The 13,635-nt window shown below is 36.3% G+C and overlaps 1 protein-coding gene across 1 annotated transcript in view; it reads left to right on the top strand.

The window, feature by feature from the left end:
- Nucleotides 1–10,406, top strand: part of KATNBL1 (katanin regulatory subunit B1 like 1) — a 58,846-nt gene extending 48,440 nt beyond the window's left edge. The window contains exons 5-10 of the mRNA XM_080680459.1: nucleotides 3,831–3,949; nucleotides 5,326–5,376; nucleotides 5,466–5,555; nucleotides 5,890–5,979; nucleotides 6,839–6,932; nucleotides 8,432–10,406. Coding sequence (XP_080536585.1) covers nucleotides 3,831–3,949; nucleotides 5,326–5,376; nucleotides 5,466–5,555; nucleotides 5,890–5,979; nucleotides 6,839–6,932; nucleotides 8,432–8,464 — 477 coding nt within the window. The 3' untranslated portion in view covers nucleotides 8,465–10,406. The remainder of the gene's footprint in view (nucleotides 1–3,830; nucleotides 3,950–5,325; nucleotides 5,377–5,465; nucleotides 5,556–5,889; nucleotides 5,980–6,838; nucleotides 6,933–8,431) is intronic.
- The last annotated feature ends 3,229 nt before the right edge of the window (nucleotides 10,407–13,635 follow it).

Below are 13,635 nucleotides of genomic sequence, written 5' to 3'. Positions count from 1 at the left end.
TTTTCTTCTTCCTCTTCTTTAAGAATACCTTTCAGCATTTCATATAATACTGGTTTGGTGGTGATTAACTCCTTTAGCTTTTTCTTGTCTGTGAAGCTCTTTATCTTCCCTTCAATTCTGAATGATAGCTTTGCTGGGTAGAGTAATCTTGGTTGTAGGTTCTTGCTATTCATCACATTGAAAATTTCTTGCCACTCCCTTCTGGCCTGCATAGTTTCTGTTGAGAAATCAGCTGACAATCGTATGGGTGCTCCCTTGTAGGTAATTAACTGTTTTTCTCTTGCTGCTTTTAATATTCTCTCTTTGTCTTTTGCTCTTGGCATTTTAATTATAATGTGTCTTGGTGTGGTCCTCTTTGGATTCCTTTTGTTTGGGGTTCTGTGCGCTTCCTGGACTTGTAAGTCTATTTCTTTCACCAGGTGGGGGAAGTTTTCTGTCATTATTTCTTCAAATAGGTTTTCAGTATCTTGCTCTCTCTCTTCTTCTGGCACCCCCATAATTCTGATGTTGGTACGCTTGAAGTTGTCCCAGAGGCTTCTTACACTATTTTCAACTTTTTGGATTTTTTTTTTTGCTTTTTGCTTTTTCGGTTGAGTGTTTTTTGCTTCTTTGTGTTTCAATTCTTTGACTTGATTTTTGTGTTCCTCTTGTCTGTTTTGGGGTCTCTGTATAATATTTTTTATTTCAGTCAGTGTATGTTTAATTTCTAGTTGGTCCTTTTTCATATCTTCGAGGGTCTCGTTATATTTATCGGCCTTTTCTAGGATATTCTTAAAAAGCCTTATAACCGTGGTTTTGAATTCTATATCCAGTCGTTTGTTTTCCTCCATTTCTTTCGTTTGTGATCTGATTCTTTGACGCCGCATTTTCACTGCTTCCCTGAGTTGGTAAGGTAGATTTGTGTGCTAGGTTTCCAATATGGCCCAGTGGGTCTGCCTCCCCAGTTAACCTGAGGTGGACACTCTTGGTGCACCCCTTTGTGGACTGTGTGTACAGCCTTGTTGTAATTAAGTCTTGATTGTTGTTGGTATCACTGGGAAGAATTGACCTCCAGGCCAGTTGGCTGTAAGGATCAGCTGTGTCTATGCTGGGAGAAGTTCGGTGCTGGAGACAGCCTTATAGGATTAGACTTGCCAAATTGCAATAGCCTCTGTGCTCAGCTTGGATGGGGTGGAGTCTCAGTCTTGGCTTCCTGTCAGCCTTACCCTTGCGCGCACGTGCGCGCCTTCAGACCTCCACCTTCCCTGGCTCCTGAGTCTCTGCCCGAGAGTCCAGACTCCCCCCACAAGAGCGTGGGTCCCCAGGGGCTCACCTGGAGCGGGGTTCAGTGCAGTCAGGGACCTCCGACTCCCTTACACTAGGGAAAGCCTGTGGCAACCTCCGCAGCCTTTGTGCACACTGGCACGCGCGCACGCGCTTTCAGTCCTCCGCCTTCCCTGGCTCCTGAGTCTCTGCCCAAGAGTCCAGACTCCCCCGACAAGAGCGTGGGTCCCCAGGGGCTCGCCTGGAACCGGGGTTCAGTGCAGTCAGAACTGGGGCCCAGTGGAGTCAGGAACCTCCGACTCCCTTACACTAGGGAAAGCCTGTGGCAACCTCCGCAGCCTTTGTGCGCATTGGCGTGCGCGCGCGCGCTTTCAGTCCTCCGCCTTCCCCGGCTCCGGAGTCTCCGCCCGAGAGTCCAGACTCCCCCCACAAGAGCGTGGGTCCCCAGGGGCTCGCCTGGAACTGGGGTTCAGTGCAGTCAGAACTGGGGCTCAGTGCATTCAGGAGCCTCTGACTCCCTTCCACTAGGGAAAGCCTGTGGCAACCTCCGCAGCCTTTGTGCGCACTGGCGCGTGCGCGCTTTCAGTCCTCCGCCTTCCCCGGCTCCCGTGTCTCCGCCCGAGAGTTCAGACTCCCCCCGTAAGGGCGTGGGTCCCCAGGGGCTCGCCTGGAACTGGGGTTCAGTGCAGTCAGAACTGGGGTTCAGTGCGGTCGGGGGCTTCCTTCCCCCTTCCGCCAGAGAAAGTCAGCCAGGCTCTCAGCCGCCCTTCCTCTCTGCGCGCACAAAGACCCTTTGCCGTACCTCCAATTCTCTGTGAGCTTTTCTCTTTCCTTCTAGTTGTAGAATTTTCACTCAGCCAGCTTTCCTGTGGTTCTGGATGGTGTCCGTTCTGTCTTTTAGTTGTAGTTTTGAAATTGTTGTGCGAGGCAGCAGTTTAGGTGCTTACCTATGCCGCCATCTTGGTTTCCAGGATTCAAGTCATTTTTTCAAGGCCCTCTTTTTACTTTGCTCTCTGATTTTATTATTATTATTATTATTAATCCTCACCCAAGGATGTTTTTCCTTTTTTTTTTGAAGAGAGGGAAAGACAGAGAGAAACATTGATGTGAGAGAAACACATCGATTGGTTGCCTCCTGCACATGCCCCTACCAGGGCCAGGCCTGGGAGGAGCCTGCAACCCAGGTACGTGCCCTTGACAGGAATTGAACCCAGGACCCTTTTGTCCACAGGCCGAGGCTCTGTCCACTGAGCCAAACTGGCTAGGGCTGCTCTCTTATTTTGATTACTTTTCATAAACCTTCCTTATACTCATACTTAACTAATACATTTATTGATTTATCTATAAAATAACCCTTTTTCCTGATTGGCTAGTGCTTGATCTAAAATTCTAAAAGTAATACCATATTATTTTGTCAAAGTTCAAATACACATAACCTTGATCTAACTGTTCCAGTTCTAAAATCGATCCTACAGAAGTATCTGTGCAAGTGCACATATTTACATGTATAAGAATGTTCATTGATGCATAGTTTTAATAGGGAAAAATCAGAATCAATCTAAATAAACATAAAGACTAGAGAATATGTAATTGCTTTTCAAAAATGAGTTTGATCTATGCTTTGACATTGAAAAATCCTCCTAATGTATAGTGAAAAAGTAAGGTTTTCAAAAATACACATAATATTTTCATTTTATAAATGCCTAATTTGTCTCTCTAGAAATGGTTTTGGAAAGATGCATAACAATCTGGTAACTGATTACCTCTGGGCAGTGATATAAGATGTTTTGTGTGCAGGTAGAGTAGCTACTTTTAATCTTATTCAGTTCTGCATTATTTAAATTTTTAATAACAGGAATATATTATTATATAGAAAACATGAATAAATGAATCAATTTAAATGCTTGTCACATAACTGAATTTTTTTGGTTCCCTTCTCATAAGCTATTCAATAGATAATGACTAGGCTATCTTTACCTTTTCCTTTAATCCATATTATAAATTGAATCCTTTAATAGGTGACCTAAAAACAATTTATTATTGATATTTAAAAGAAAAATGGTAGCAAGTAAGGAAAAGTACTGGTAAAAAATAAATAGGTCCTAAGTGTATTCAGATCCTTTGTTTACAATGTTCAACTGTAATATATATCTGTATGTATATGTATTACAGTTGAACATTGTAAACAAAGGATCTGAATATATATTTTTTGTTTATATGTTTTGTAAATGGAGTCACCTTTGTATAATTTTTTTTATTTTTATTTTTAATTTTTATTGAATTTATTGGTGTGACTTTAGTTAATAAAATTACATAGGTTTCAGGTGTACAACCCTATAATACATTATCTATATATTGTATTGTGTGCCTACCATCTCAAGTCAAGTCTCCTTCCATCACTGTTTATCCCCCATTACCTTCTTCTATCTGCCCCACCCTCCTTTCCCTCTGGTAATCACCACCTTTGTATAATTTTAAAATATGTCTACCAGAATAATTTAATTAAGAAAATTATTTCATATCATGTTTCAGTGTGCTTTTTAAGAAATTAGATTATTACCTTTCAGGTTTCTCAGGATCATGAAACAATGGCACAAGTTTTGTTCAGCAGGAATTTGAGATTGAATGTAGCTTTAACTTTCTGGAAAAAGAGAAGTATAAGTGAACTTGTAGCTTATTTGGTGAGGTAAGTGTGACCTTTTTGTTCAATAAAAAGTAATTTCTAGTATGCTATTTACAAGTGCCTCTTATTTTTTGTTATTACTGGCTAAACTACGTTTAGCTTTAATAGAAACAATATAGTTTAAATTGCATTCAACACCAGTCTAAGAGTAACCAAAATAAAGGAAACCATCAGTTTTATCAGACTGAATAAAGCTGTTACCTTCTCTAATATTCTTTTTTTTTATAATATATTTTTATTGATTTCAGAGATGAAGGGAGAGGGAGAGAGAGTTAGAAACATCAGTGTTGAGAATCATTGATTGGTTGCCTTCTGCACGCCCCTTACTGGGGAATCGAGCCTGCAACCCGGGCATGTGCCCTGTACCAGAATCGAACCTGGAACCCTTCAGTCCACAGGCCAATGCTCTATCCACTGAGCCAAACCAACTAGGGCTTCTCTAAGCTTCTTATCCATTATACTAAGAGATACCAATATTGGAAAACTAAACCTTTAAGAATCACCTTTGAGTGGAAATTTTAAATATTACCTTCTCAAATGTTACCTTAGTGAGGCCTTCCTTTGCCACCTTATTTAAAAATATACATTTCTTTACTCCTATCTATCTTTTCTGTTTTATTTTTCTCTGTAGCATTTACCACCATCTGCATGTTCTATATATTTTACTTGTTTATATGTTTTCTAGAGGCCTGGTGCCCAAAAATCACACACTTGGGGTGGGGGGTCCCTCAGCCCAGCCTATGCCCTCTCGCAGTCTGGGAGCACTCGGGGGATGTCCAACTGCTGCGGAGGCAGGAGAGGCTCCTGCTACTGCCACGGTGCTTGCCACCTGTCAGCCTGGCTTCTGGCTGAGCAGTGCTCCCCTTGTGGGAGCACACTGACCACCAGGGGTCAGCTTCTGTGTTGAGAGTCTGCCCCCTGGTGGTCAGTGTGTGTCATAGCAACCGGTTGTTCCACCATTTAGTCGATTTCCATATTAGCCTTTTATTATATAGGATTGTCTGTCTCTGCATTCTCCCACCCACCTCCAACTCTCTCTCTCTCTCTCTCTCTCTCTCTCTCTCTCTCTCACATACACACACACACACTCTAGAATGCAAGTCCTATCTCTTTGTTTACTGATGTACCCCCAACATCTGGCTAATCATACACACTTGGATTATTTGTTGAATGAGTGAAATTTTCAAAGGCAGTGTGAAGGTCATCCTATATAAAACCCTAAGCCGGCAGTTAGAGACCTCCCAAGGGGTCCCGGACTGCAAGAGGGCACAGGCTTGGCTGAGGGACAACCCCCCCGCCTCCAGTGCACCAGGCCTCTAGTATGAAAATAATTGAAGAAATTATCTCTCTAAGTAATGCTATTCTTTTTGTACCCACAGGATAGAAGACCTTGGAGTGGTGGTGGATTGTCTTCCTGTGCTTACCAATAGGTAAAAAAAAATATTTTTCAAAAAATAAATTAGTTTAAAAAAGACAAATTATGACCTATTCATATTTTTATGACTTGTATTTATTTTAGTTTACAAGAAGAAAAACAGTACATCTCACTTGGCTGCTGTGTAGACTTGTTGCCTCTTGTAAAGTCACTACTTAAAAGCAAATTTGAAGAGTAAGTGCTGATCTGAATCTCAAGTCATTTTTTCTTTTTCAACATTCTGTGCCCTGTGAGTGCATTAGTAGTAGATTGAGCTCCTTAAAACATACATGGTTTCTCTTTTTAACTTGCTTATAGTCCAGTTAGGAAAAGAATATGAAGTGACTAAAGACAATTACAGAAACATCTATAAACAAGTTATATAAAATGCAGTTTTGTGAAATAAATGTTTAGAAGAGGGAAAGGTCAATGTAATATTTGCGTTGGTTTATTTCTGAGTAGTGGAAGTATTTGTGTAAAGGCTTCTTAGATGAAAATACTTGAATTTTGTAACAAAATGTCATTTCAGATATATAATAGTTGGTTTAAACTGGCTTCAAGCAGTCATAAAAAGGTGGTGGTCAGAACTATCATCCAAAACAGAAATTATAAATGATGGGTGAGTATACCTTTAAAGATAACCGTATGCTTCTAAATTTTATTTTATTTCACTTTTTTCCCCCAGAAAAGCAGTTGGATTTAACTAGGTGATAATTTTATTCTGTGATCATCAGTATATAATATTCTCTTTATTTTCAGGGAAATACTAAATTGGGATACTGTTCATATGTGAAAATTACATATAGAAGTTGAATTTCAGAGCCCAGTAACCTCTTCTTTTAGCAGAACCCTCCTCCTCATTTTAGAAGGAAAAAGCACAGCAGTGATTTAACCATTATAATGAGTAAGAGAGAGAAAAAGAGATAGTCCTTAGTGGAATAAGTAACGAGGCACAGGAATGGAGGTATCCTGCAGAGTCCTTTAGCTACCTAGACACTAACCTTAGAATCCAATTCTAAGAACTGTATTATAACCATCAAATTTTGAGTATTGCAATTAGATTTAGTATTTAGTATCGCACTTTGAGTGTTGCAATTCTAAAAAACTATATTATAATCATCATAATTTGAGTATTGCCTTGCTATGAAAATATGTAGGTATTCTACCAAATGAACAAGATTATCATGAAGCTACTAAAAATGTCTCCCAAAGATTTCCTTAAAGTTTACAGTTTTCTTTTTAAATTCTCAAAATGTCCTACTCTATACCCAACAACAAGTTATATAAATGCTTTGTGCCTAGTATTCTTACCCGCATTAACAAATAACCTTTAATTTCTGTGATTGGCATGTACTATTTTAAAGAGTTGCCTGACTTCAGTAATATAATATTCTCTAATAAATACTTGAAAATTTTAAAACTATTTTCATTTACTACCAAAGTTCATATCATATTTGCATTTTCTTTTTTCCTCCTAGAAATATTCATATTTTAAAACAACAATTAAGCAGATTGTGGGAACAAGAAAACCATCTTACTTTGGTTCCAGGATATACTGGTAATATAGCTAAGGTAATCTGTATTTAAGCTTAAAAATTTAAGGTTAAAAATTAATATTTAAGCTTAATTAAAATTTAGAAATAATATGTAAGTATGCATTTATAAATGAATTCTTTCAAATCTTGAGACAAAGTAATTCAGTACTATTCAGTAAGATCTGCAGTCAGTTTCATATTTGCAAATGTTTATGGTCTTCTGGATATGAATGTGACTTTGACAGGGAGCACAAAATTACCCATTGAATGTGTTTGAAATATAGCCACAGAAATAATATGTTGGAGGTTGTTTAATGACCTAGTTCCAATTAAAGAAAAATATTTGAAAAAGTTAAAAATTCAGGTAAGGAAGGCATCTGAAGATTAAGTGAGGAATACAATTAAATGGTTTTGGGGTGTTATATTTTACTTGACTATTGCTAATATCATGCTCTTTAGGAAAGTATACTGTTCAAATCACAATATGAATTTGATATTGGTCTTTATTGATATATTTGTCTCTTAAAGGAAAAGGTACATTAGATTTTAATATTTAAACTACAGAAAATATTGGTATATAAAACACATATAATTGCAAAAAAGTCATTGTTAAAATTTTCCACCCTTTTACTGAGCATATTGCTATCATAAATGGGCATTAGTCAGAAATATAAAATTGTTTTTTAATTTAAAAATATACTAAATAAGAGGATTTATGTTATAGACTTAATTGTAAAAATTTTCTTGGATACTTTTCAAGGAAAGAAACAAAATGATGTACCAAGCATGTGTTTTACCACTGTATAATTTAACTTTGTAGAATTTTTAATGATTAAAATATAAACAGAAATCAGTTCCAGAAGTATTTTTCTGTTGTTCTTTTGATAATGGGGGGGGGGGGGGGGGGCGCGGGAGTAGGAGGGAGTGGAGCATAAAAGCTGAAAGAAATTGGAATGCTTTAGAGCATACCTGATATATCACATTGTTCTGGAGGGGTCTTATATTCTTGGTAACAGAACTGAAAAATTAATGTTTTCTTAGAAATTTGCTTTGGATTGTAATTTTTTATAAAGAAAGAAGCTTTATTGTGAACATGAGATTAAGATAAAGACAATATGGAGTGATTAAAAGTTCTATGAAGTTCCTTAAGCTATGATAAAAAACCTCTTTTATAAGATTAAACACTCAATTATAGTTTTCTTGAAGGTAGAAATCAGAAAGATAGGCTATCATCAAACTGAAAGAATTGTTGTGAATGATTTAATGATCTTGCCTACCTATAAAGACAGAATTGCTTGATCACAAGAACCAAACCATTTACTCAGCACTTAGCAAACATTTATTGAGCCCTTGTTGTGTGCAGGCCCTGTGCTAAACAAATGCAGATTAAAAAGTTGAGTACACCACATCATTTACCCTCAAAGGTTACAAAGGGAAACTGAGGCAAATCAAGTAATAAAAAGGGAGAAGAAAGGGGTTGTGTATATGTATATTTACTGTACTAGCTAATGAAATGTTTTTGTTTTATTTTCTAAGGATGTAGATGCTTATTTATTACAGTTGCATTGAAAGACTTCATCTACTAAAGAGCATTTGGTTATTCAAAACATACCTGGACTATATGATTTCCAAACAAGTCTCATTGGAGAACTGTGAACTGTGGAAGAAATCAAAACCTTTTTCTTTTAAAGCCACGTATGAAACCAATAACAAAACCCTAACAATCTACTTCACATTGAAGTGGAAAAATATCCGAAAGGAGCAGCTTCAACTTTAATAAGGTGAAAGTGCACTATGAAGATTGTTCACCTTTGCTGCATTTGGGATTTATATGGTTGCTTGGCAAGAACTACTGGATCTTAATGCAATCCTTCATAAGAATATACTTCATACTATGTGAAAAAATAAGACAAAACTTATAACTAGGAAAAGCAAAGACCAATCATCATTACTTTTTTTAAGATTGTGTTTTATAAGAAAACACTCAAATGGTGTGCAGCTATTTTCTTATGTTGAAAGACTTTGAAAGTTTTAAACATCATAGCAAATAATCAATACTAAAAGTTTTTTTTGTCCACACTGAGATACTGTGTAAACAAAATGCCTTAATTATTAATAAGCCAATGTATATGATACCAAGATCTGTTTTAAAAAAAAGTAAAACCAACCATGCTTCTGGCATGAAAGTTATGGAATTAAATCAGGGGTTTCTATTCATGTGGAATGTTGTTCAAACTTATTCCACACCATCTTTAAAACTTGAGAATATTTTTAATATCTCTGAAATTTTTTTGCCAGAATTGTCATGTCATGTATGTATGTGTTATTACTATATAAAAGAAAGAGGTAAATATGTATTTGTATGTGTGCTTAGCTGGAATTGTTCATAGAGTTGGCTAATTTATATTCACTTTCTATTGTATATAGATTTCTAATATTTTCAGTTCTGTATCATTTAAGCTTCATTTGAGTAAATTTACTAAATATTCCCATTATTTGCTTTTTAAAAATCTGGTTTTGTATGAATTCTAATTGTTTTTCACTACATTATGATTTAAAGAATTACATACAATGCTTTAGCAATGTTTACAGTTAGTGCTGACCTTATATTTTGAATTCCAATACTTTATATTACTACCTCCTCCAATGGTTGGTATGAAATGCCAGCAGACTGTATGAGGTGTGTTTTTTTTTCTTAATACCATTTTTTGGTGTCAATGACCCCACTTGTGGAATGTCTTCACAGCTGTATATTTTAGCCTGTCTTGAGAGTGATTGGGCTTTAAATACCACTATTGTTTCCTACATCATCTCATCTTTAATGAGCCCGAGATGCATCTGAGCAAAGATTCTTAGTATCAAATTTCTGTGCAGTAATCCTTCAAGCACTTGAATGTAAGTCTTTAGCATTTACCCAATTAGCGACTACTGATGTGAATCCTAAACAAGCATCTTTATTGGTTTAAAAATATTAAAAATGTTCTCTTTTACTGAGTTCTCCTTTTGTTTAGCTATATTCCATATAGCTATGTATTCTTCACAGTAGTAATTGGCTATTTTCTTAAGTCTTTATTATAATTTCAGAGTACTGCACTTCTGTGATTTAAGAGTTGAGTTATTTAAGAACTCATTTTTCAGGAGGTGGGAATTTGAATCGGAAATCTGAATCATCTCTGTGAAACCTTAAGATGATGAAATATAACCTTTCTTTGTTCCTATTCCTTTAGTTATCACTTTTATCTAATAGTTTGAACCAGTTAACTCAGAGCATGGTGCTACTGAGGCTAAGGACAGGAACTTTACTAGTAGTACAGGTTCATTCACTTTACACACATATACAGAACTATTCATAGTTACAGACTGCACCTTTGCTTAGGTATCTGTCTCACAGATTCAGCTTTTGATCACAAGGACGATGGTGTGTATACTTATCATAAACCCTTCACCTCAAATAGAAAGATATCTCAAATAATTGGTATATGTAATACTGTAGACTTTGAATCTAATATTTAAAACAATATAATATTAAAAATAATATAATATCTAAAATACTGTGTTATAATTTTCTCTGATAAGATCATTGACTAAACAATATCTTCTAAAATTAAACTTCAATAAATCAAACTTCAGTAAAAATTAAGTACAAATGAAACATATTAAGAAAAGGCACTTCCTCATTAACACTGAGTTCTTGTGCTTAACTTTGGGTTTGTTGAAGGAGAGTTGATACTCCATTTTATTTACTTGGAGCTATATAAAGCAGCAGTCTTTAGCTCACAACGATTATTCAATGGCACACATTCCTAATTCTTGGTCTTTGCAATTGGCCTTAATACCTACCTCTCACTGACTGAGTTATGATTAGTATTAGTTGATTTTAAGATTGTTGATAAAAGATGTTAGATAAGTAAATATTATTGAACACTTCTGTTGCTATTAAGCTCTTAGCATGCTATTTAATCAGAATAGTTTTGATACCCAGAAAGAGCCAAAGGAAGTGTTTACAAAATATTTTGGCTGTTGTATTGACCTGGATTAGGACAATTGCTGTCTGTCATCACTCATTTGTGGCTGTGCTGCTAAGCAGTATACAGAAGTGAGGGACTACCCACGGTTCTGTGCCTTACTACCTCTTCTACCTTTTAGGTTTTCTGTACTGAACTTTGCTAACTTTGCAAGTCTAAGTACAGTTTATTGAAGTGATAGAGGGTTATAATCAAGTAATTTGTTTCTACTAGAAATAAAGTGAATGGATTTTGTAATAAGTGATCATGATCAGAAAAATGGTTAAAAGTTAGGAAGCAAGCATTATCAGGTGGTTTTAAAAATTAATCTTTTGACAGTAATTTTAAAGGTAATTGACAGATTATTACATGAGTCCTGAGATGTGAGGATTTGGATATCTGTATCTACTTTGGGGAATCATTAATGTCAGCACTGAAGTCTAAGGGCTACTGAGGAATTAAATCCTTATCTATCCCCCTAAACATATTTGGTACATGTCATATCCTAACCTTAAAAATTGTTGTGTGTGTGTGTGTGTGTGTGTTCAAGGCTATATTTCTGGCCTTTGAAATAGTAATTTTCTCAAACTTGGAGCATTTCTACATTTGGCAAGTTATTAATATTAATGGATAACTAATTTGAGTAAGGATTATTACCTATTAAATACTGATAATAGAAATCATGTAAATGTTTATTTAGTTACTTAAATGAGTCAAGGAATCTGAAGGAAAAAAAAAAAAAACACACCGAAATTTAAGTTAATATTTTGTTAGTCATTCCCAGTATCTCTTCCTATTTAAGAACAAGATGGTAATGCAGTTGCCTTTATTGATTTAAGGGGGAAAAATAGAATCACAAGCAGCTGACTTACTTGGAGTGGTCCATTTGGATGCACTACTTATCTTTCAATATAGACTATTATTTTCTGGATTACTTCAGGTGAAAAAAGTATTGTTGGACATTTGTTGGTAGGTATTTACTCCTATGTTATTCTTTCCCCCCTCAGTTTCTAGTTCTTCTAGCTGTGAAAATTGTCATAAAACACACTATTCCCTCCTTTTTTATTCTGTAACAGGAATATAGAATAAAAAGTTCCTCCCTAAATACTGTATGCTTCTAATTTGTAGTGTAGCTTGATTGATTCAATAACAGCACTGACTACAACAATAAAAATAAGTACTGCATATCATATATCCAGTATACTGAGTACACTTTTGTGGTTTTTTTAAATTAATTAATTTATTTTAATTTTAGAGAGTGGAACAAGGAGAGGGAGAGGGAGAGGGAGAGGGAGAGGGGAGGAGAGAGAAAGAGAGAGAAGTTGTCTCCCACACTTGGTCCAACACGGAATCAAACCAACACCACCTTTTGGTGTACGGGATGATGTTCCAACCAACTGAGCCACTCTGGCCAAGGCCTGAGTATATTTTCCAATGCTGTACTTATTTCAAATATTGTAGGCATTATTTCCTCAGGTTTAGATTATTGATTTAATAGTATCTGCTAAAATCAAACTTTAGTAAAAATTAAGTACAAAACATAATACAGTTGACCCTTGAACAACCCTGGCTCCCCCACCCCCTGTAGTCAGAAATTCACATATGACTTTTGACACCCCCAAAACTTAACTGCCAGTAGCCTTCTGTTGACCAAAAGCCAACATAAACAGTTAACACATATTTTGTGTTATATGCATTATATGCTATATTCTTTTTTTCAATTTAAATATATCTTGTTTTTATGTTCCTGGCATCTTCATTTCTCCCTCCTTCATCATATCACTTCCACACAAAAGCATCTTGTTGATTTCATAGTCAAAAGAGCTGATTTTTCCAAAGCTCTAAGAGAAGTTAGCAATGTACACATAAAACACTTTCAGAAATTATTTAAATTCATTAGTCACAATTGTTCTCTCTTTTATTGACATAAAACAGCTAAAGATGGGCTTTCCAGAGAACTCCAGTGAAAGCTTTACCAGGGGAAAAATAGTAGGACACACACCACGAAACCAGAAGAAAAGTTCACACCAGGTCAGTGATTTACAGCTCCTAGGTTAATGAACTGATAAGACTTGGGATGAGGAAGAATAACAGTAGTAAGAATGCATTGTTGGCAGACTTGAGTAGGGGAAAGGGAATGTTGACCTGAAGAAGGAGAGGTGGTACTAAGTATGACAGCTGGCAGGTGAGTCATCAAAGGCCCATTTACACCATCAATACCTATGGGTCATCCTCACCACTGCACAGAAGATGTCTTTTGAGTATTAAATTGGCATCCTCTAAAGTATCTCTTTCTCCCCTTTGGGAAAAAATGTCCTGGTATTCACCACCTCCAACCTCCCTCATTCCTCAGAATGCTGCTGTTTATACTTGAGACATTCTTCAAAATCATTTTAGTTGGTTGTGCATTTTACAATCTGCACAGGGAAACTGAGGCACAGTTGGAGACTTTTCTACAAAGTGTTACAGCCTAACATCATATTTCTATACAAAGCCTTGTTGAGAGTATTACAGATGTCCCCCCTTTTACCCTCATTACCTCCCTCCACTCATTTCTCACCCAGCCCTAGGCTTTCACCACATTATCTGTCCATAGGTAATGCATATAAGATCTTTGGTTGATCTCTTCCCACTTCCCTCCCACTTCCTTCTGAGATTCGTCAGTGTGTTTCATGCTTCCATGCCTCTGATTCTATTTTATTCACCAGTTTATTTTGTTCATTAGATTTCTTGTTC

The sequence above is a fragment of the Plecotus auritus genome, assembly GCF_963455305.1.
Source record: "Plecotus auritus genome assembly, chromosome: 1".
In the NCBI taxonomy this organism is placed as follows: domain Eukaryota; kingdom Metazoa; phylum Chordata; class Mammalia; order Chiroptera; family Vespertilionidae; genus Plecotus; species Plecotus auritus.
The sequence above is the reverse complement of the archived record's forward strand: the minus strand, read 5'-3'. Positions and strand labels throughout refer to the sequence as shown.